This window comes from Apus apus, chromosome 8 (genome assembly GCF_020740795.1).
Source record: "Apus apus isolate bApuApu2 chromosome 8, bApuApu2.pri.cur, whole genome shotgun sequence".
In the NCBI taxonomy this organism is placed as follows: Eukaryota; Metazoa; Chordata; class Aves; order Apodiformes; family Apodidae; genus Apus; species Apus apus.
The window spans coordinates 16,277,336-16,299,703 of NC_067289.1; the positions used below are offsets into that span (position 1 = coordinate 16,277,336).

Consider the following 22,368-nt stretch of genomic DNA (forward strand, 5'->3'; position numbering starts at 1 on the left):
GAAGGCTTGCTCCATTATCAGCCTCACCAGCTGTCCCAGGAGATGAAGATCTCTCCATAGATGTGGAAGAAGATACAGGAGATGACAATTCCTCCACAGATGCAGAAGAAGATGCAGACTGTAGCACAGCTCCCATTTCTCCATCAGCTGCTCCTGAACCAGCTGGTTCTCCTTCAGCAGTGATCTGGGACTGTCCCAGGGACACTCCATTACCAGCCACTTCACCTGCCCCTTCTCCTGTAGCAGGAGGGATCCCAGGCCCAGCATCCAGGGAAGGCTGTGGACCTCCAGGAACACTGCCCGCTCCTCCAAGGGCACTTGGGCTGGCTGGATCCAAACCAGAGGGTGCTGCGACTGCACTACCAAGAGAGGCAGGACCAGACAAGGAACCTGCACCAGGCAGTTGATCCATCCCACCTGCTGTCCTGCTGCCTGCAGCAGTGCCCAAGGAAGACTCAAACCCAGTCTCGCTGCCTGCTTCTCCCAGGTCTGTTGTGCCAGCTCCGTGTCCCTCTGCTGCTGGCAGCCCCAGATTTGTGCTAAGTTGGTCCCCCAGGGCAGGAGATGGAGGTCCTGCCAGTCCAGAAGATGTTGAGACAGGGACACCCCATTCCAAAGTCAAGTCAGTGTCTGGTCCATTTGCTCCAGGGAGACCTGCTCCTTGGGGAGCACCAGCTGCTGTTCCCCATGGCTGTGACCCTTCTAGGGATGGAGGCACAGGTGCTCCTTGGGCAGCACCAAGGCTGGGGCTCTCTGGTGGCTCTGCCACAGACACAGGGCTGGCTACAGCCCCTGAGGGTGGGTAAGCAGCCCCAGGAGCACTGGGGGATTCACCAGGCATGTCCCCATGTCCTTCAGCCCCTGTGAGATCAGACTCCAGCCCAGCATTGCCAGGAGGTGCAGAACCAGGTGGGGACTCTGGTCCCAGTGCCAGGCCTGCTCCTGCTTCTGTTCCATGCCCAAGAGCTGAGGGAGGGGACAGTTCATCATTTGCCAAAGCTCCTGTTCCTCCAGCTGGCAGCTCTCCAGTGTTAGCAGGGTCCTGCTGGGTGTTGAGGCCTGAAAGACTTGTCTCTGTGTGGGGACTTTCGCTCTCTGGGTTTCCTGCCTGTGCCACATCCCCTGTGCTCTCAGTCTCCTGCACTGGAGTGAGGTCTGGGGAAGTTTCACTGCCTGGAGAGGACAGAGAGAGACCATCAGAGCCAGGGGTTGTAGCTGGGATGGGTCCTGCTTCATCACCCCTTGAAGTGGAGGATGCTGTGACTGCACCACCAGGAGAGGCATGACTAGACAAGGAACCTGCACCAGGCAGTTGATCCATCCCAGCTGCTGTCCCATTGCCTGCAGCAGAGCCCAGGGAAGACTCAAACCCAGTCTCCCTGCCTGCTCCTCCCAGCACCTGCTCTGTAGTGCCAGCTTCAAGTCCCTCTTCTCCTTGCAGACCCAGATTTGTGCCAAGTTGGTCTCCCAGGGCAGGAGATGGAGGTCCTGCCAGTCCAGAAGATACTGAGCTGGGAGCATCCCATTCCGAAGTCAAGCCAGTGTCTGGTCCATTTGCTCCAGGGAGACCTGCTCCTTGGGGAGCACCACCTGCTGTTCCCCATGGCTGTGACCCTTCTAGGATTGGAGGGACAGGTGCTCCCTGGGCAGCACCAAGGTTGGGGCTCTCTGGTGGCTCTGCCACAGCCCCAGGGCCAGCCACAGCCCCGGGAGCACTGGAGGACTCACTGGGTAGGTCCCCTGGCCCTTCAGCCCCTGAGAGGTCAGACTCCAGCCCAGCATTGCCAGGAGGTGCAGAACCAGGCAGGGACACTGGTTCCAGTGCTGAGGCTGCTCCTGATCCTGTTCCATGCCCAAGAGCTGAGGGAGGGGACAGTTCATCATTTGTCAAAGCCCCTGTTCCTCCAGCTGGCAACTCTCCAGTGTTAGCAGGGTCCTGCTGGGTGTTGAGGCCTGAAGGATCCATGTCACTCTGGGTATCTTCAAAGGGACTGCCATCCCCTGGACCTCCTGCCTGTGCCATGTTCCCTGTACCCTCACCCCCCTGAGCAGAGACCCCAGCAGTGGGCCATGGCAGTCCGTCAGGTATAGAAGATGTTGGGTTGGAGTCACCCAAAGCTGAATTCGAGCCAGCACCAGGTTCATCAGCTCCCTGGGGAGTACCAGCTGCAGTCCCCCATGGCTGTGACCCTCTGAGAGATGGAGACATGAGTGCTCCTGAGCCAGCACCAACATCAGGGCTCACTGGAGTCTCTGTCCCATCGTCAGCTGAAGGCCCAGTGCCAGCCCCAGCCCCCAGGGGTGGGTAAGCAGTTCCAGGAGCACTGGAGCTGTCTGTGGAGGATGACAAGTCAGCAGCAAGTGGTGGTGGCTGCTCTCCAGTGGCCAGGGCTGGGGAATTTATGTCACCGTGCGCATCAGTGGGAATCCTGGGGCCCAGCAGCAAGGTGGCTGTGTCCCCTGTCACTGCGGGTGCCTCACTGCCTGCAAGCACTGGGGTTGAACCAAGAGTGTCCAATGACTTGCCAGGACCTCCCTGCCCATCCCCATCCCTGTCTCCACTGCCAGCCAGGCCCAGTGCTGCCTGGCTGGGGAGGAGGGAGGGCTCCCCTGGATTTTCCACTGTTCCTGACATTGTCATGCTCTCTGGAGGCAGGTGGGATGAGTCAGCTGTGCTGGGTTCATCATTTACTGCATCTTCTGCATCTCCGGGCACTGAAGCCAAGGCACTTTCCTTGGCCTCCGATGCTGTTTCTCCCACTGGCTCTGGGGTGATGCCCATGGTCTCACTCATTGCCCCATCCTGCTGGGTTGTGAGCAGCACCCCAGCTCCAGGGTTGTGGCTCAAGGAATTGGCACTGACTTCGTTTTGGATATCCACAGGCAGTGTCCTGCCTTCCTCTGCTGCTCCCGTGGCTGTAGTCAGCCCTTGGTTCTGCAGCGCTGTGACACCAGCACCCACGGGGCTGTCAGCAGTTGGCTGTACCACCCAGGTGGCTGCTGGTGGAGGGGTGGTAGAGACAGGCACAGCACCAGCAGCAGGGTCTAGATCTTGTGTTCCTTCTCTGGTCACGGCTGCAAGGACATCCTCCTTCACATCTGTAAAGAGAGGGGTGGTGCCCAGGCGTGCACCAGGAGTGGCCTCTGTTACGCCAAGCGCCACCTCTGGGGTGACAGCAGGGTGCTGTGCTGAGATGGCGGCAGCAGTCACGGCTTCCTCGTTACCCTGAGATGCATTAAGATGCTTGGTCACGTTTGTTGAAGTTGGTGCTGTAGAGCCATAGTCACTCCCCCCTGGCACCAAAGTTCCTGGCTCAGCCCCAGGAGGGAAGGATGGGCTGGCTGGGCTTCCTGCGAGGATGATCTCAGTTGTCTCAGCATTGGCTGTCACGGTGTTTGTCTCAGCAGTGCCCAACACCTGGGAATAGGGCCCTTCCGTCTCCAGCCCAACGGGAGAAGCTGTCCCCGTGGCAAACGGCTCCTCGGTAGTGACAGGGACAGCAGTGGCAGCCCTGAGCCCTGCAGAGAAGCACAAAGCAGAGTGTTACACCAGATACTAGAGCAGGCTCAGCCTCACGTCTCGTCTGTCTGAACATCAGGAAGCTCCCCCCTCTTCCTAAACCCTACGGCTTCATCCTGCAGCCTTACAAGGCTCTGATTTAAGACTGGAGGAACACAGCCTGGGGGGCCTTTAGGCACAGCACCACACAGCACCTCTCTGCAGCCTCAGTCTCAGCATCTGCTGGCTGAGACAGGACGCAACTCCTCACATGTCAGGGAGAGACACTGGTGCAAGCGCAGTGGCAGAAGCAGCTGCTGTGACCCAGCCCAGTTGCTCTGAGGATGGTGCTTCCTGGGCACTGACAGAGCTGGAGCCCAGCAAACCCAGTGCATCACCCCAGGGCTGTCTGTGGAGCTCTGCCACCTCAGGACAGCCTCAGCCCTCTTCTCCTCCCTGCAGGGACAGCCCTGAGCACAGTCACTTCAGCAGAGCTCAGGGTGTTCTTGCATTTTTTCACTTTTGAGTGTCTGACAGACATTTAAATACACTTTACCCCAGATGCTTTGGCAGATAGGACATCCAGGGCTTAGTGAAACATACCCTGTCTGCACATGGCTCCTGACCCGTGGCAGTTAAAACAGGGTCATTAAATCTTGCCTGAGGCCAGACCCTGCCTGCTCCTGTCCCACTTGCTCCCAGCCGACTGCAGGCACCTGGAGTTCCCTGCCCATTTTCAGCAGCTCCCAGGACCAAGCCCTAGTTACAGCTCCCTTCTCCTGCCCCACATCCAGGAGCTTCACTGAACGAGAATGGAGACACACCGCATCACATCCCAAGTGTTTCTCTCAGCACCCACAGGCACCCCTGGGATATTTCACCCAGATTTATTTTTAGGACAGGGATGTGGGCTCTGGGGAGGCCAAGCTGCCGCCGTTGGCTCCAGGAGGCGCCGGGCGGATCTGCTGACGCTTGGCTTTAGGCGGCTGCAATTAGGGGAGACGAAGGGCACCCCGAGGGTGAGACCCAGCAGGGTTTTGCCACAGCCCAACAGCCCAAGCCTGTTCCCCCACCTGGTGCTCTGGTTCATCAGGTTCCCCCTGCCAGGCAGCCAGATCTCCCTGCAGCAGAGGTGCCTCCAACCTCACCCCCAGCTCAGCTCATTAGTTTGCAGGTAGCTTGTGCCAGAGTTGTTAATGAACATTATCTCCTATGCCAGACCAGTCCATCCTCCCCCAGCCCCCTGTTCCCCCTCTGGCAGGCTGCTTCCTCTCCACTTTCCCCTGCTGAAATAAGCTCTTTGCACAAACCCCCCTCAGTCAGAGAAGCTCAGATGCTTCCCTCCTCATCTCAGGGAAAAGAAAGCACATTAGGCAAGTCCCCCCAGGTTACTTTGGCACACTCCACCCCAGTAAATCCGTGTTTTATCTTATTTCTTCCACATGGAGCAGGAAATGCAGTCTACCCCACACCGCCCATTCATGGGAAGCTTGTGCAGGAGGGGCCCCAGCATGGAGCTCTTCTTCAGGATGTGGGAGGGATGGGAGCATCCTTGGAGCCCAGCTCTGCCAGCTGGCTTCCCTTGACTCCTTTGCTGGAGAGGTACATGGCTGCACACGGGCTCCCGGGCCAGGCTCTCACCTCTCCCATAGGTCAATGCCTGCAACCAGCACTTCAGTGTGATGCCTGCCCCATAAAACAATTTTCTAGCTCTTTGACTACAATGTATTGCAAGGACTGGTCATAAGAGAAGTTTTCAATCCAGCGAGAAGGGAAAAGCATCCCACAAGCATATCTGCTGCGTGATGGAAGGGGTTGTGTAGCTCATATACTAGGAGAAAAAGACAGGACATACCGTGCAGAATCCATATGCAGCATCCCACGAAGGTGGAAAGTGTCCATCCTCTGGTCCCCATGCCTCAGGCCTTTGAGCAGGCACAGTGCTGGGAACCTCAAAGGGAGGCGAGAGCAGTGAGGAGCCGCTCCGTCCGTCCCTCCCTGCCTGCCTCGCCTGCAGAGCTGGAGTCCTGCAGGTGCAATCCTGCTCCTGCTCCCTCCTATTTATAGGGATGGCAGAAGGAGGCAGGTTGCAGCCACCGTGCCCTCCCACCCCCAGTCCTTTCCCTCCAATGTCCCTGTCACCATTCCCTTCCTGCAGAGCCCTCCCCTTCCCAAGGACTGGGTGTCCTGTCCAGCTGGGACATGAGTTGGGGGTTACCTGAAGGCCAAACTACCTGGACCCAGTCCCCACAAGGACCTGGACACAACCCAGTGCATCTCCCTGGGCCACCAGCACCAGCTGGGGAAGCTGAGCCTGGAGCAGAACATGGAGCCTGGAGCAGTGCATGGCTCAGCAAACAGTGGCAGAGTATCCTCTTAGGTCCCTGAAGGTCCTGCTGCCCATGGCAGTCTCCTCACAGACCCCATGGGACCTGCTCCCCAATTAGATGATGGGTCCGCAGAGCAGCGGGTGGTGGTGATGGGACAATGTCAACTAGTGCCACCATGCCTGTGAGAATAACCATGGGCACCAAAATCAGTGGCTGAGCCATGTCTCAGCCTGGGGCAAGGAAAGACACAAGTCCCCACTTGGCTCAAGGCTTCCCCAGGAGCAGAGGCAGGTTATAAAGGAGGGAGAGGTAAGGCCAGGGGCAGGTCCTGAGGTGTCAGCCAAACCCCACCATGCTCAGCTGCAACTGGGAGTGCTGGGGATCCCCATCCAGAGTCCCAGGGGGGTTTCACACTTGCAACTCAGGATGGGCACAGCAGTGCCAAAGCACTGGGAAGGGAATTTCCACCACGGTGGGACCAGCATCCCCAGAGGCTAGAGACAGAAAAGGCACAGCCCTGGACCTCCTCCTCTGCTGTAGGGATCCCCTGGGTCACTTCACCCCTACATTTCTTCTTCCCTTCTTCCCTTGGAGCAGCAATTCCTCCTGCCCCCCTCAAAAACTGCTGCCACCTCCCACCCCTGCCCCCCTGTGAACAACATTATGTAAACCCCCAGCACTACATGGTTTTGTAATCAATTAAACGCTTCTTAACCAGAAATGCCTCCAGGCGTCTCCAGCGAAGTGTTATTGGAGGTGTCAGGCAGTACACAGTGTCCCGCCGGAGCCGGCCTCCAGCAGCAGAAGCAGAGCATGTCAAGTGACACCCCAACCCACCGGCAGGGGACATGCCAGGGGAGGCCAAGTCACGGTTGACAAACTCCCATCCTGTAAACCCACGCATTATCCCCGGCAGCGGGAACAGGGCACAGGCAGCAAATCAGGGCAGAGCCCAGCTCACCCAGAACAAACACCCCTGCCCCCCCGAAAATGCCCGTGCGGGGGCGAAGCCAGGGGAGGACGGTGCAGTGGGGACCTGTGCAACCAGAGCTGCAGATCATGGGGTGACTGCCCAGACAGTGACCACCCGAGCAGCCACCACATCTGGGCCAATGGAGGATTAGAGGGATGCAAATGCACCGTGGGAGAGCTGCTCCTGCCTGTGCTGACGATGCTGTATCTCTTTGGAAAGCCACCCCAATGGGGAATATGTGCTGACGCTGGAGAGAGTTGTTCCAGCTGGTGTTTGAGGTGCAAAATGTGATGGGAACCACAGGGACTGTTGCAAATGTGCTGCTTGACATAGGGGAAAATCACTTGGCGGAAGCAAGGCTCTTCCAGCCCACCTTGCCTTCAGCGCACACCTGCAAGCTCCTGACTATGGTGTGCTGGAACAAGCACTGCTCAGAGACCCTCGTGCCTGTGCCTCCTGCCCATGCTGACCTCAAAAAGCTCCATGTCCCTGCTGCCTCTCCAGCAGAGTCATGGAGAGTGACAAACCAAGCTCACCTCTCTGGTCTGGCATCTGCACATCCTCCTAGGAAAACCTGCAGCCACCATAGGTTATCCCTCATCTCCAAGACAGTGCCTTGTTCGCACCCTGGGAAGGGGCTTTTTGATCCTTCTGCTATGCCTGAAACAAAGCTCCTGGCAAGCCACTGGCTCCTGCAAGGATAACCATCATCTGCAGTTACCATGGACCAAGTCACTGTATGGGCATCAGAGCCCCTCAAGATCCCAGAGCCAGTGAGCAATTCCATGAATCCCAGCACCTGGGGACTCTGCACCATCTGGCATGGTACAGCATGGCCCAGCACAGTGCCTTATGAGCTTTCCTGGAATTAATGGGTTGGTTGTTCCAGCCCTGCAGAGATCCCAGAATCTCCTGCTGGCACTGCTCTGGCCTCCTGGCAAGGGCATTTGAAGAGGGCTCAGGGCTGGTGGTGGAGGGGAACCAGGTTATCCATCAACCCCACAAGTTCTGGATGACTTGGCAAGCTGGGCACATTGCAACACCCTCCTGTCAAACAGCGGGAGCTGAGCTATAGCCACTGGCAGGGGTGAAAGGGAGAGGGACACTGGAAGGAACACCTGAGTCACAAGGGATTTGAGACGTGTGTGCCCTGTGATGCTGCTGGGCCTTCCAAAGATGATTGTCCTGTTAGGCACAGGGTCTGCTCCTTTGGACACTGCTGACAGATGCAAGCAGGTTACAGCAAAGAGGCTGAGAAATGCTTTACAGGCTAGGAAATCAGCAGGACTCAGATCCAAACTCTCAAGGCACCTGTGGTCAGAGGTCTGTGGCAGGGAAGCTGCTGTGGGGTGAAGGTGGTGGCACAGGCACAGGGACATGGGCAATGTCAGGAGCTTGTCAGAGCTCTGTGTCCCCAACCCCCTGGCTTTGCTCAGCATCCCATGGGAGCCATGTCCCCCCACTGTGCCCCTCTTCTCCCTCCCAGGTAGGGAGGCAAAAAGGCTCAGCAGGACCAAAGCGTCTCCCCCCCCACACCCTTTAACCACGATACCGGTGGAAGGCAGCTGTGCTGGCAGGGAACAGCCAGTGCCCCGGTCACCTTTTTATCCCAGCATTTCAGGACCTTTTCCTCCCTTTGTGACGCAGTTTGGCTCCATTACCCTGGCCTTGGCCCCTGGCCATGTCCCGGGGTCTGAAGTTATGGATTCAACAGCCGGAGAAATCAGCCTGGTGGGACGTGGCGTGGGAGGACTCTTGGCCCAGCTCCATGGTGTAGGCAGAACACGAGGATTTCTTTCCCAGCGTCCCACCAGGAGGGGACCCGTTCTGGCAGGCTTTGCCCTGTTCTCCATCTCCCTGCCCAGCCACTAGGGAACCTCTCTTGGTGACAATAAGCCCCCCAAAATCCAGGTGACATCCTAGAGAGCAAAGGGGCAATGTTTGGATGCAAAGAGCCTCCCAAATGGGAGCATCCTGACAAACTGCCTGGGCTCAGCCTCCAGCCCCAGCTCAGCCTCTCCCAGCCCCTGTGAGCCTCCAGACAGCCAGGTGATCCCAAGGTGCCTTTCCCCATCCCATCCAGCTGCTGGCTCTTTCCCAGCTGGGTGACAACCCAGGGAGCCAGGAGCCATCCCCGAGTTTGGCATCCCACAGCCCCATGTGCCTCCCCTCCTAGCCCTCCCTGTGCCGTGCTGGCTGCCAGAGGGGAGAAGGGATCAGCCAAAAATAACCCCAGACAACCAACATGGCTATTTTGCTTATTATTTCAGTTTTCAATCTCCCGGTGAGGTGACTTGCTTAGGCTAATAATTGCTTCAGCTGGATTTTATCTGGGTAATTAATCAGTTAATAAATGACTTTGCTGCAGGGAGACAGGCGCTGAGGCTGTCTCCTTAGCTTGGGACTGGAAAAAAACAGGGAAGGAGCACAGCCCACGGGATTTCCACGGCCCCACAGTGAGGAGAGCTGCCCTGGAAGTGCTGGGGTGTCCTGGGGCAGTGAGGACCAAGATGGGGACCCTCAGACCCCAGCCTGTTGGAATGCAGAGCCATCCTTGGGAACGTCTGCGGCAGCTCCTGCCAGGAGGGGACAGCGCTGAGCCCATCACTCCCCTGCAAAGCTTTTGGGACTCTGCCGGTTTTCCTCTGCTAGACAGCGAAGCTGAAAACTGAGGGAGGCAACTTGGAAAATCAGAAGTCGTCATCTTTGCCACGGAAAATGTAGGATTTTCCTTGACTGCCCGGCCTTTGGTGGCAGAGGTGTGCTCCTCTGTCAGTGCTACTGCAGGCAAGCCAGGGAGAGCTGGTGTGCCACTGGCTCCAGGACCAGGCTCAGGTGGGAGGGGGGTGGATTCCTTTCCTATCTCCTTCCCAGAGCCACCTCAGGCTCCATCTTGGCCCATCCTGGATGTGAAGCAGCCATACAGCATCTCTTGAAGACTTCAAGAACGGCAGCCTCCCCAGGTTGCAAGCTTTAGAGGTCACCAGTACTGAGCCCCCAAGTGCCCTGGGCCAAGCAGTACTGCGTGCTCCAAGTCTCCTGTCTTTCATCCACTGGTCCCCAGGGTGGCTTTTGTGGCTGAATGAGCTCAGTCCCAGCTGTAGAACCCTAGCTGTGCAGGGTAACCTCCTCCCAGCTCCTCAGCAGCACTTTTGGGGTCCCACTTTGGGAGCCAGGACTGGTGCAGCTTGGTGAGAGGGCTCGGGCTCTACAGACAAGCTGTAGGAAGGGGCAGGAGCACCCTGGCCCATGGGGGACACTGGGGGTCCTCTGGGGATGTGCAGTGAAGGGCAGGGGGTCCCTAGTTTAAGGGGAGGTGTACAGGTTACCCTAAGGGCTGCAGCACCATGGACTAAGGAGATGGGAGCAGAAGGCTTGCCAAGTCCACAGGGGTCCTGGCTGGGCGAGGAACAGCGGTCAGATCCTCCTTTTTTCTCGCCACTTCAGCACCAAGCCAGCACATGGGAATGCTGTCTGCAGGTCCTCACGGAGCTGGGAGGAGAGAACAGCCATCAAACCATGTCAGAGAGATTCTTCCACCTCTGCTCTCCCCATAGGAAGGGCCTGAACCTCAACTACAGCAGCTAAAAGAGGGTCTTCCCTTCTTCTGAAAGGGCTCAGGGTGACATTCAATGCGAGACCCAGCAATTCCCCTCCCACTGCCTGCTGGACCCCCTCCCTCACTGGCTGGACCATGGCTGGTGGATGCAAAGTGGCACCTCCCTCCCATCACACCTCACCTTGGACAACACCAGCTCCTGCACTGTGGCATTCCCCAGGTCCAGAGGAACTGTCAGCCGCAGTGACAGAAAGAGGTGAGATGCACCTAGAGACAAAAAATGTGGCTCTGATTATTGTTCTATGACCTTGGGCTGTGCCAAAGGACCTGGAGGTCTCTTCCCCAGGACCACTGGCACAGGCACAGGACATGCCCTCAGGCTGATCGTGTCACGGACACGCTGTGGTGTCAGGAGAACAACCATCCACCTGTAGAGCAACCTTATGTCCCACAGAGCATCAATGCTCTCATATTGAGAGCACAGCAAAAGCAGTGGGGCTTCAGAACCTCCCCACACACACACTGGCCCTTGGAAGCCCATTTTGGGGTTGGGGGGGGTGGGGGCGGTGACGATGCACTTACTGGTGTTGGGTGCAGGGGTGGTGCAGACACATGTTGTTGTCTCTGAGGTCTGGGATGAGTCTGTGGTCAGGGAAGAGGGCTCCATGCCTGGGCAAAGCAACATAGCATTAGAACTGTCTGAGAGGGGTGCAGGGTGCTCCTGCAGCTGGGGACAGACTGAGCCTAAATGCAGCCACCTAACATGAAGCCACCTGAGTGTGTGCCCAGCATCCCCCAGGGACTTGTTACCCTGCCTACTGGGTGCCATGCTGCTGCCCTCACCTGTGGTTGTACTGGGGCTCTCAGGTGCTGTTGAGGTGTCCAGGGTCGGGTCCACAGTGGAGATGTCAGGGGTGCTCCCAGGGACCTCGGTGCTGGTATCAGGGTCAGCTGTGGTGTTGTATGGGGTGATCGAGGGTTCTGCTGAGGGGGCAGTTGGTGCTGGTGCACTGGGAGATGAGGCACTGCCTGTCACTGGAGACATGCTGGAGTTCTCCAGGGTAGAGGCTCCTGTTCCAGGCTCAGAGGCAGAGATGGTGGCTGCAGTGGTGGGCAGCAGCTCTGAGGTCTCCAGAGGTGTCACAGAGGTAGGGAGAGTCGGGGACATGGCCATTGTCACATCTGTGACAGTGGTCTCTGCAAAAAGGTGAGAGAGTGAGATGCACAAGGGCTGGCTGTGACAGGCTGAGGCCATGGCTGTGCCAGGGACAGTGCAACATCACCAACACCATGAGCTCCCTGAGGGACCCAGAGCAACACATCAGCCATGGAGCATCGGCAGTGGGGATGCACTGTCCTGTATGGATTAAGCATGTGGATGCACCAAATGAGGAAGGCAGGGCACATAGATACCCCAGCTTGAGAAAGCAGAAACAAGCCATGGGCATCACCAATCTTGGGGCAGAAACTCTGGTAGGTGCCAACACTGAGACCCATTCCACCACCTTCACCCGTCCCTGCAGGAAGTCAGACAAACCAGTCGGACGGGAAGAGCCGTGCAGGAACTGGTGACCGTGAGACAGTCTGGAACTGCAGCAGCAGCAGTTTACACAAACCTCTCTGCTGCAGATAGTCAGGAACTGATAGTGCTGGGAGTAAATAATGGCAACGGGGAACCAGCCCCACCGAGGGGGGGCACAGAGGAACAAAGCCCAGCCTGCAGCTTGGGGCGAGTTGTTAGAGACGTGCAGTGACCCACGAAAGCTCTGTGGGGGGGCTGAGTGATGCAGGAGGGTCAGAGCTGGTGGTTATGTCTCAGTTCAGTCCTGGGGGGCAGGCAGCCAAGGCAAGGAGCCCAGCAGGAACCCACTCAGCAAGGGCTCCCGGGGCCTGGAGCACAGTGCTGCAGCTGGGGATCATGTCCTCTCTGCCTGCAGGGACCCTGCACTAGGGCAGCCTGCTGTCTCTGGGGAATCTCTGGGCATCCATAGCCCCCTCCAAAAGGACACACAAACCAGCCTGGCTGTCACAGCCTCCATTGAGGTGTGTCTGTGAGGCAGAGAGATTGAGACACAAGGCGGGATTCCCCAATGATGCTGCCCAAGTACAATCCAGGCAGCAGGTGGTTAAATAATAATGTGCAGAAGGACAAAGGTCTGATGCAGGCCTGTGCCTGTCTGCTCTGAAGGGCCTCATCCTCACACAAAGGAGGAGCTGTAAATCCACCTCTTTTTCCCGTTTAGCAGACAACACCAGCAGCATTTGACCCCCTGCACCCCATAGGTGCCTGTTTCAGGCAAGACACCCCACCACCCCAGGGAATTATGCTCCCCACTCCCATCATATCCCCCTCAGCCCTTACCCGTCATGAGGTCTGGCATGGTGAGGCCGGCGAGGCTCAGCAGCAGCAGCAGGCGCAGGGGTAGCCCTGCTCTCCACCAGGCCATGTCCAAGCAGGCAGGAGCTGATGCCCTCCCCACTGGCACTGCTCTGAGTGCTCCCCACAGCTCCAGCACTGAGGTTTCCGGGTTTCCTTTGCCTGGCACAGAAAGAGCATCCAGGTGTGTCCTTTCACTCCCCAGGTGCTGGCAGTGAAGTTTCCACCCAACACGGACACGCCCAGGGACAGGCACGGTGCCGAGGGGACATCAGCTGCACTGCTGGACCCAGAGCAGCCACAAGCAGTGGGCACAGAAGTCCACAGTAGACCAGGTTTCTGCAGCTGGGGTCTCTGCTGAGGAGACAGTGAGAATGGAAAAACACCCAAGGATGATGTTCAATGGTGGGTCCCAACACCAACGCCCTCGGAGACAGCAGCCCGCTCTGTCTGAGTGCAAGGAACAAGCTGAGAGAACAGGCGTCGCTCAGGAAGGGCGTGCTGCAGGCTGAGGGTTTGTCCCCTGAGCTGTCTGTACAGGCATCACTTCCCTGTGTCACTGCATGTCACAGCTGAAGTGCGCCACTGACAGACGGGTCTGCTTCCTTTTCCTTGGGGTCAGGGACAAGAGCAGCCGGAGGTGCCTGCAGGCTCTGGGCCAGGGTACAGGCACTCCACGGGTGGGCAAGCATGGTGAAGGGCTGCCAGGGCACAGCCGCCCTGCTGCTGTATGGGTACACTGGGCACTGCTGGGCACAGGCCCACTGTGGGCATCGCCAGGGTGCAGGCACTGCTGGGGTGCTCCCACACTGTAGGCAGCAGGTCAGGGTACAGGTACTCTGCCAGGAAACAGATGCTCTACTGGGCTACAGGCACACTGGAGGTATGTGCGGAGCAGGGTACAGTCTCTCTGCCTGGTTCAGGTGCATGAAAGGGGGTGTCACCCAGGTACAGCTGCAGCCCTGGCATACAGGCTCCTGGGAGAGCCACCAGCACACAGTCACACTGCTGGGACACAGCTGCCCAGGCAGGGGTACTGCCAGGATATGGTTGCTTGGGGGGTCTGCCAGGGTTTAGCCACACTCCTGGGATACGGCCACGCCACCAGGGTACAGCCGCACTGCTGGTACAGCCGCACCGCCGGGTACAGGCGCGCAGCAGATGCCCCGCCCCTTCCAGAAGCCCCGCCCCACGGGACACGCCCCATCACACACACACACACACCCACACACCCTCCTGGGTCCGCCCGCAGCGGCGTGTGCGGGGCGACCGGTCCCCGCGGTGTGGGGCGAGCATCTGGGCTGGGGCCAAGGAGCCTGAGGGCAGTGGAACGGGAGATCCCACGGGGGTTTGTCACCCTGACCCTGTCCTTGGGCACCCCGCGGCTGTGCTCACCTGCAGCAGCACTGGGGGTCTGGGGAGCTGTCAGGGTGAAGGGACCTGGGGTGGTCCCAGCCGTGGCCCTGGCTGGCTGGCTGGGAGTGGGGGTGCTCCCAAGGACCCCAGTGCTGGTCACAGTGGTGGCTGTGGTGGCTGACAGGGTCATCCAGGACTTGTCTGGGGATGTGCTGCCAAGCAGTGCTGTCACAGTGGGCCCTCGGCCAGTGCTGGTGGGGCATGTGGTGCCCACCCAGACTGGGGGAGAAGGGCAGAGGTGGGAGGAGGTAGCGTGCTCTTTCCAACTCCAAACGAGGTGACAGCCAGGGCCGAGGTGGTTCCCACTGACATGATGGTCGTTGTCTCATGACCATGAGGGTTGAAGTTGGGGTGCCAGTGGTGAGCCAAAGCCCTGTTGGAGAGGGGTTCACTCTGGTGCTGGCAGGTGACCCAGGGGTGCTGTCAGCTTTGCTGTCCCTCACCTGCAGTGTGCGGATGCTGGAGGCTGCTGGGCTGCTCCCCCCAGGCATGCCAGTGCTGGCTTTGAAGGCACCTGCCAGCATCTCTGGGATGGAGGTTTCAGGCCTGGAGGGAGGCATGGTGGCTGCAGTGCTGGAGGTGGTGGTGGGCAGCAGCATCATGGTCTCTGCGGGTGTCAAGGAGGTAGGGAGAGTCAGGGACACAGTGACTTTTGTGAGGTTAGTCCCTGCAAAATGATGACAGAATGAGGCATGTAAGGGCTGGCAATGAAAGGCTGAGACCATGGCTGTGTCAGGAACAGCGCAACATCACCAACACCATGAGATCCCTCAGCTACACATCAGCCATGGATGGTCAGGAGTGGGGATGCACTGTCCTGTATGGATTAAGCATGTGGATGCACCAAATGAGGAAGGCAGGGCACATAGATCCCGCAGCTTGAGAAAGCAGAAACAAACCATGGGCATCACCAGTCTCAGGGCAGAAACCCTGGTAGGTGCCAACACTGAGACCCATTCCACCACCTTCACCCGTCCCTGCAGGAAGTCAGATAAACCAGTCGGACGGGAAGAGCCGTGCAGGAACTGGTGACCTGAGACAGTCTGGAACTGCAGCAGAAGTTTACACAAACCTCAGGAACTGATAGTGCTGGGAGTAAATAATGGCAACGGGGAACCAGCCCCACCGAGGGGGGGCACAGAGGAACAAAGCCCAGCCTGCAGCTCGGGGCGAGTTGTTAGAGACGTTCAGTGACCCACAAAAGCTCTGCGGGGGGTTGAGTGATGCAGGAAGGCTGAGGAAGAGACCTGTGGCTGTAGTTCCAGGCTCGCAGGAGAAACAAGCCTCAGGTTTATTCCATGTGCTCAATGCAACAAGGGTCTCTGTCAAGGGTAAACACTGGGATGGCATTTACAGTTTTCCATGCCTAGAACACCCCAGTGATGCTGCCATCTAGGTAGGGCCATTTGGTGCAGCTGGGAAGGTCCTGCCAAAGGCAATGAGCCCAGCAGGGACCAAAGTTCAGCAAGAGGGTCCAGCTGGGACCGAGTTCTTTGCCCAGACAGAGACACACAAGAGGCTAAAGAAATAAAGCCAAGCTTGTCACTCCAGTGATAAAGCGCAGCCCTGTTCACTCACAGGGACAGGCCCGAGATGTTGGAGAGCAAACAGCACCCACAGTGTTTCACCTTTGTGGGTCAAGGCACTCCAGGGCCACCTGCTCCCCTGGGAACCAATGCTCCCCACCCCAGTAGCCACTCCACGGAGAGCATCACATTCCCCTCAGCCAGCTCACCCAGCGTGAGGTTCAGCACAGAGAAGCTCAGCAGGAGCAACCTTCCTCCTCGCCCACCCATATCCAGATCCAGCACCCTCCCCTCCCCGCGTGGGAACAGATCCCTGCACCGGCGGCTGCAGGTGACAGTGGGAAACTGCCGAGTGACGGCCGAAGGTGGCTGGAGACCCTTCCTCGTTCCCAGAAGCAGGGAGGGGACACAAAGGTGGGCATTCCCCCTCTCCCGGGGGCCGGTGCTCCGCCGATGTGCCCGGCGCGCCCACGGTCCCCAGTGTGCGGGGAGAGGAGGGGGACGGTACCAGATGCTAAGACCACGCCCTTTATCCAAGAGGCCACGCCCACTGCCACGCCCAAAACCACTCCCCAGGGTTGTATAACAACGGGAGAGCCGCGTGGCTGCCAGGTAGGGAAAGGGACTGGGATTCTCAGCTGTATCCCCAGCCGTATCCCCAGCCCCCTGTTCTGGGAGGTAACCAGGGGTCCCGGGCTGGAAGCGAACCGGGAAGCGGGATGAGCAGGGTACCAGCATTCCCCGCGCTCAGGAGCGGCCCGGGAGTAGGGGTTGGCAAGGCACCGGGAGCTCAGTACGGTTCCGTTTCCCTTCGCAGCAGCAACCACGTTGCTCCGGGCTGTGCTAAGGATGCGGCGGGGGCAAGGGAAGCGAAAGGCCGAGGCCACGGAGCTGCCGGGCGTGTCTCGGAGGAGGAAAGAGGAAGAGGAGGCGGTGCAGGAGGCCCGGCGGAGGGCAGCCCCGTCCGTGCGGGAGTTCAAGTACAACAAAAAGCGGGTTCGCCTCGTCTCGCAGGGCTCGGACCTTAAGGAGGATGCTCGGTGCATCCTTTACTGGATGTCCCGAGACCAGCGGGTGCAAGGTGGGAACCAGCTGGTGGAGGGGTCTGGAAAGCAAAGCTCCCATGGGTGGCAAAAACCTTGATCCCTTCCCATGGTATCCCTTGGAGCTGGTGTCTCCTCTGCAGGGGGAACTGGAGGGAATCCTCTTGCAAAACCCTATCTCCTTCCCTGCAGCAAAGCATCCTCCTAACACAGCCATGTGCACTTTCTCCCCAGATAACTGGGCTTTCCTCTACGCCCAGCGCCTGGCCCTCAAGCAGGAGCTGCCTCTGCACGTCTGCTTCTGCCTCGTGCCCAAATTCCTAGATGCCACCATCCGCCACTATGGCTTCATGCTGAGGGGCCTGCAGGAGGTGGCCGATGTACAACTGTTGTGGGGATGTTTGTGCTGAGTAGAACAGGGCTTCTGGCAAAGGGGGGGAAGCAGATCCATCCCTTCAGTGGATGGTGCTGGGGTGGGGTCTGCAGAGGTATAAGCCATCCCATAGCCCTTTCCCCTTCTCTGCAGGAGTGCGCAGAGCTGAACATCCCCTTCCACTTGCTGCTGGGCTATGCTAAGGACGTGCTGCCCACCTTTGTGGTGGAGCGTGGTGTGGGCGGGCTGGTGACAGACTTCTGCCCCCTCCGCCTCCCCCGGCAGTGGGTGGAGGACGTCAAGGAGCGGTTGCCATTGGATGTGCCATTTGCTCAGGTGGGTGTCTGTGCCCTGGGAAGGGAAAACTCTAGCTGGTGAGACAGGGGAGGAATTTGTCTCTTGTGTTTTGTGCCTGCTGGAGTGACCTGAGAAGGCAGTGTGTGTATCATGTCATTGGGAGTGTTTGCCTCTCCTCCTCATGCCCTCCTCCATGGCTTTGCTTCCCAGGTTGATGCCCACAACATTGTGCCTTGCTGGGTCGCCTCCCCCAAGCAGGAGTACGGCGCCAGGACCATCAGGGGCAAGATCCATGCTCAGCTCCCAGAATTTCTCACCGAGTTCCCCCCCATCATTCGTCACCCATATCTCCCTTCCTTTCCAGCAGAGGTACCAGCAGGGGACACCTTCACACCTACTTGCAGCCAGTCTCAGAGTTTCACAGCTGCTTTGTGATCCTGGGAGTGGATGGCAGGGGATAGGGACAGTGACCTGCCTGAGGTCACACACAGGTTCTGTGCAGATGGGGATGCCCTGGGGAAGTGAGGTTATCACTTCGTTCATTCAATTCCCACATATCTGCCATGCAGAGGGTAAGAGGGGAGGGGTAGGCAGCCTGAGCTGGGAACTTGTTGGGGACATCCAGGGGACGTAACACTCAGGGCAGCCCTGGCTGAGGGCTGAGGAGCACCTGCAAAAGCACTCACACTGCTTGCTGGCTGCCCAGCCCATCGCATGGGAGGCCTGTTATTCCAGCTTGCAGGTGGACCGCACCGTGAAGGAGGTGGAGTGGGCAACCCCTGGCACAGCTGCAGGGCTGGCTGTGCTGCAGTCCTTCATCAAGGAGCGGCTGAAATCCTTCGGGTCCCACCGAAATGATCCCAACAAGGCAGCGCTCAGCAACCTGTCCCCATGGTTCCACTTTGGTGCGTGTTTCAGGCTTCCAAATCTGCAGCAGGATCATGCATGGTGGCTTGGACCGACAAGACTGAGTTGCTCCCTCCCCATGTTCCCAGGCCAGGTTTCCACTCAACGAGCCATCTTGGAGGTGCAGAAGCACCGGGACAAGTACAAGGAGTCGGTGAACGCGTTTGTGGAGGAAGCAGTGGTGCGGCGGGAGCTGGCTGAAAACTTCTGCTACTACAATGAGAACTACGACAGCGTGCAAGGTAGCGTCCTGGGTCGGGTGGGCAACACTGGGGGCCAGGCTTGTACGCAGCTGGTCACCCAACTTGGCAATCCCATTTGTCCTAGGAGAGGGGCTGTGGAGGCACTAATGTGCTAGTGTTTTGGTAGCTTCTGGAGGTAGGACAGGAGGTGGTGGATGCCCTCTTCAAGGCTGGTGCCTCCAGGGCACAGTGCCCTCAGTAGCCCAGTTCTCCATCTCTTCCTCGGGGCCCTGCAGGAGTGGGTTGCTCAGCTTTGGTTCTCATCTTTCTTGGTCACAGGTGCCTACGACTGGGCGCAAACCACCCTGAAACTGCATGCCAAAGACAAGAGGCCTTTTCTCTACAAGCTGCAGGAGCTGGAGGAGGGGACCACACATGACCCGCTCTGGAATGCTGCCCAGGTAGAACCCCGCATCTCCCTTGCAAAATGCTGAACCTTTTCCCAAGGGGCAGAGGTGAGCTGTGCCTTTCCCCTCAGCTCCAAATGGTCCGGGAGGGCAAGATGCATGGCTTCCTGCGGATGTACTGGGCCAAGAAGATCCTGGAGTGGACCCGCTCCCCCGAGGAGGCCCTGCAGTTTGCCATCTACCTCAATGACCGCTATGAGCTGGACGGGAGGGACCCCAACGGATACGTAGGCAAGCTGCAGGAGAGGAGCATGGGGAGAAGGGGTCTTATCTCTGATGGCCAAGGCTGCAGGAGGGTGGGGGGTGGAGGGCTCTCTGCTGACAACCCAGCCCGTGCTCCAGCCCATCCTGCTTTGCACCCACATCCCACCTGCTCCCTGGAATGCCTCTGAGCAAAGGGGAGAGAGCTAACCCTCCTTCTCCATGCCTGGCAGGCTGCCTCTGGTCCATCTGTGGCATACATGACCAGGGCTGGGCAGAGCGGGCCATCTTCGGGAAGATCCGCTACATGAACTACGCCGGCTGCAAGCGCAAGTTCGACGTGGGCCAGTTTGAGCGCCGCTACGCTCCCTGCACGCTGCCCCAGTGACGGGCACAGCCTGCCCTGAGACGGCTCATCCCCCTCTGTGCTGCGGGCAGACGTGCCTTTGCTGAGGTGCCAGCTCACACCTTACCCCCTGGGCAGGGATTGCCCAGGTGCTGTTGGAGGGCTCGCTGTAACAAGGCTGGGGGTTCTGCAGGTCTCTTTTCCCTGCCATCACCCCCTGCTCCAGCTGCCATGCTGGGGCAGCTGGTGCAGCCCCATGGGGCCATCCTGCTGCCATGAGTTTGCTGGCAGCTGAGAGGCCATCCTTGGTATGCTTGTGCCTGCCAGAAAGCTTTTCTACAGCCACTGTGCTCAGGAATAAGCCCTGATTTAGATTTAGGCTGAGTGGGGCTTTTCTGGGGAAGAGCCTCCAGAAATGGGCTCCTCCTGCAGTGGTGCCCAAAGGGAAGCTCTGCTTTGCTTGGTGCTGTGCTGGGCTTGCACACACACCCTGCAACAGTTGTTTTAAAGTTTACAGTTTGTATCTCCTGTGCCTGTGGTGTTTATGGGGTGAGCAAAGGCAGGCCAAGGAATTAGAGAGATGCCCTTACTCAGTGGCTGGTATCTCCTGCCCTGAGTGCAGAGGGCAGTTTGCAGGGGGAGGCCACAAACCAGGTGAATTAGTCAAGGGTTGGTGACAATAACCCCCTCCCAGTCACATCTGGTGCTGCATCACCAGTTGCACAGGTTGTCCCCCGCACTGTCCCCTGCTGTCACCTGGTGCATCCCACTCCCTCCCTGCCCCAGGGACCACCAGGCACTGCAGCACTGACCCCAAGGTGGAGGATACACCCCATTTCCCCACCTGAAATGATGCCACAACACAACCAAGCCCCTTATTAACTTAGTTTATTAGGGACGGCATTTTCGTTGCTGTGCTGTGCAACGGTCCTGTGGGGAGGGCTCCAGCTGAGAGCTGGGGCAGCCCCTCTCTCCCTTATGAGGAGCTCGCTGCCTTGGCCAGTTCCAGTGTTACTCACAGCAGTCAGTGCTGGGCAGCAGTGTCAGTGCTGGGCACAACCCTGCCCTGGGGACCTCTGTCAGGTTTGCAAGTCCTGCTGCTTCCAGGCAAAGTCCACGGTGGAGGGTGAAAACCACAAATAAGCCCAAATTCTTTCCCCCTTCTCTAAATGTATTCAGTGCTTGTAGGAAGGGATGTGGGCAGCCTTTGCTGCTGCCCCATGACATTAAAGTGCTTCAAATAAAAGAGGGTGGACAAAGGTGTGCTGCTGAGGCAGCTCCAGGGAATGAGGGAGGTGCCAGCTTCGGGCAGCAGCAGGAGGGCTTGGCTTGGGGTTAGGGACAGGCAAAACCAAGGCAGACCAGTGTCTGGCAGCCCCAGGGCTTGCAGAGACAGAGAGCAAGCAGGAGAGCAGCTGCTGCCCTGGGGAAAACATGCAGAAGCAAGACAGGAGGCAAAAACCCCAGGGGAGCAAGTGGGGAGCTGAACCCCCTTTCCCGACCTAGACCTGGCTTGCTCAGGATGCTGCAGAGCAGGGGAGAAGTGCTGTTGTGCAGCAGCCCAGCCCCCAGCAGGGAGGCTTGTAGCAACCCTCCCCAACCAAGCCCTGTGGCTACCTCTCCTGGTCCCAGCCTCTCCCCTCTCCCCAACCCTGCCACCCCCACAGGGACAGCCCCTGAGGGGTCACATCCCGGCCTCAAGCCAGGGCACATGGTCCAAGAACCATTGCCCCTAGATACCTTCTGACAGTGCATTGCTCCCTGGTCCCTCAACACCCTTCTCACACATACACAGGCCACACCACCCTTCCAACCACCACACATCCCACACATGCTGAGGTGTTGCTGGACATTCACCTATGCCATGGGCTGAGCATCCCCCTGTCATGCAGAGGCATCTCCTCGACTGACCCTGAGTCCCAGACCACAGAGCTCACCTTGTACCACAGAATCCAACTCAACAAGCCATTGGTGCTGCATCGTCAAGGGACCAACCCCTTACAGCACCCCAGTGCCAAACCCCTCTCCTCTGTGCACCCCCATTACAAGCAGGCTGTCCAGCCACCCTGCTGCGCTGCGCTGCAGCCAGGAAGCCTGGAGGCTCTGCCTGGCTCAGGGACCCTTCCCCCAAGGAGAGCAGGAGATCTGGTGGGAGAGGTGACAGCCCCATCCAGAGGTGAGGAACCAGAGGCAGGACAGCCCTGGACATTTTCAAACGGTGAGTCCCAAGCAGACCATGTGTCCCCTAAACAGGCATTTCAAGCAGCACCTCTCTGGGGGGATGACATGCAGTTAAAAACACAAAAAACTGCATTAAAAAAATAAAACCAAATCCAGCAGATTAAAAAAAAAAAAAAAAAAGCCAACCTAAAAGAACAAACCAAGACAGAGGCTCAGGGGATGCAGCTGGAGGGCTGTGCCTTCACCTGCATCCTGACAAGCCTCAGGCAGAAGGCAGCTGCACACAAGGCAGGTCCTGGTGCCACCAGAGTGATGTCCCATGTCACCCTTAGAGGAGGACATGTCCTCCTGGGAGGAGAGACAAGCAGCATGAGGACAAAGCAGGGTTGGAAGCCTAGCCTGCTGCACCCTCTGGCCATGGGGGTCTGCCTCTGCTGAAAGCCCGGCAGCACCGGTCCCCTTGTGTGGCTGCTCTGGGGACAATGCCCCTCTGCAGCACAGGCTGCAGGCACAGGGCAGGGAAAGCAGCTCAGCACAGACAGCTTGGAGAGGCAAGGCAGAAATCTGGCATTTTCACCACTGCCACCTCCTCTACACTGGTCCCAGAGTGAGAGCAACTGCTCTCTGGCAGTGTCCCAAGCCAGATTTGAGGAAGAGAGCTCTTAAATGTACAACCAACCCCAAACCCCCAC

General features: G+C 58.4%; 2 protein-coding genes across 2 annotated transcripts; one reads left to right on the forward strand and one right to left on the reverse strand.

Annotated features, from left to right (window-relative positions):
• Nucleotides 1-9,046: 9,046 nt before the first annotated feature.
• LOC127387934 (uncharacterized) lies at nt 9,047-13,193 on the reverse strand. Its single transcript, XM_051626855.1, has 5 exons — nt 12,724-13,193; nt 11,205-11,558; nt 10,944-11,030; nt 10,543-10,628; nt 9,047-10,294 (listed from the first exon to the last, which is right to left on the reverse strand). Exons 1-5 carry the CDS (start codon nt 12,806-12,808, stop codon nt 10,220-10,222), a joined length of 687 nt encoding a protein of 228 aa, XP_051482815.1. The 5' UTR covers nt 12,809-13,193; the 3' UTR covers nt 9,047-10,219.
• Nucleotides 13,194-16,268: 3,075 nt separating this feature from the next.
• Nucleotides 16,269-19,986, forward strand: LOC127387921 (deoxyribodipyrimidine photo-lyase-like). The gene is made up of 10 exons (XM_051626825.1): nt 16,269-16,292; nt 16,498-16,761; nt 16,958-17,103; nt 17,250-17,432; nt 17,604-17,762; nt 18,100-18,298; nt 18,389-18,541; nt 18,821-18,942; nt 19,020-19,179; nt 19,383-19,986. Exons 2-10 carry the CDS (start codon nt 16,530-16,532, stop codon nt 19,535-19,537), a joined length of 1,509 nt encoding a protein of 502 aa, XP_051482785.1. The 5' UTR covers nt 16,269-16,292; nt 16,498-16,529; the 3' UTR covers nt 19,538-19,986.
• Nucleotides 19,987-22,368: the final 2,382 nt, after the last annotated feature.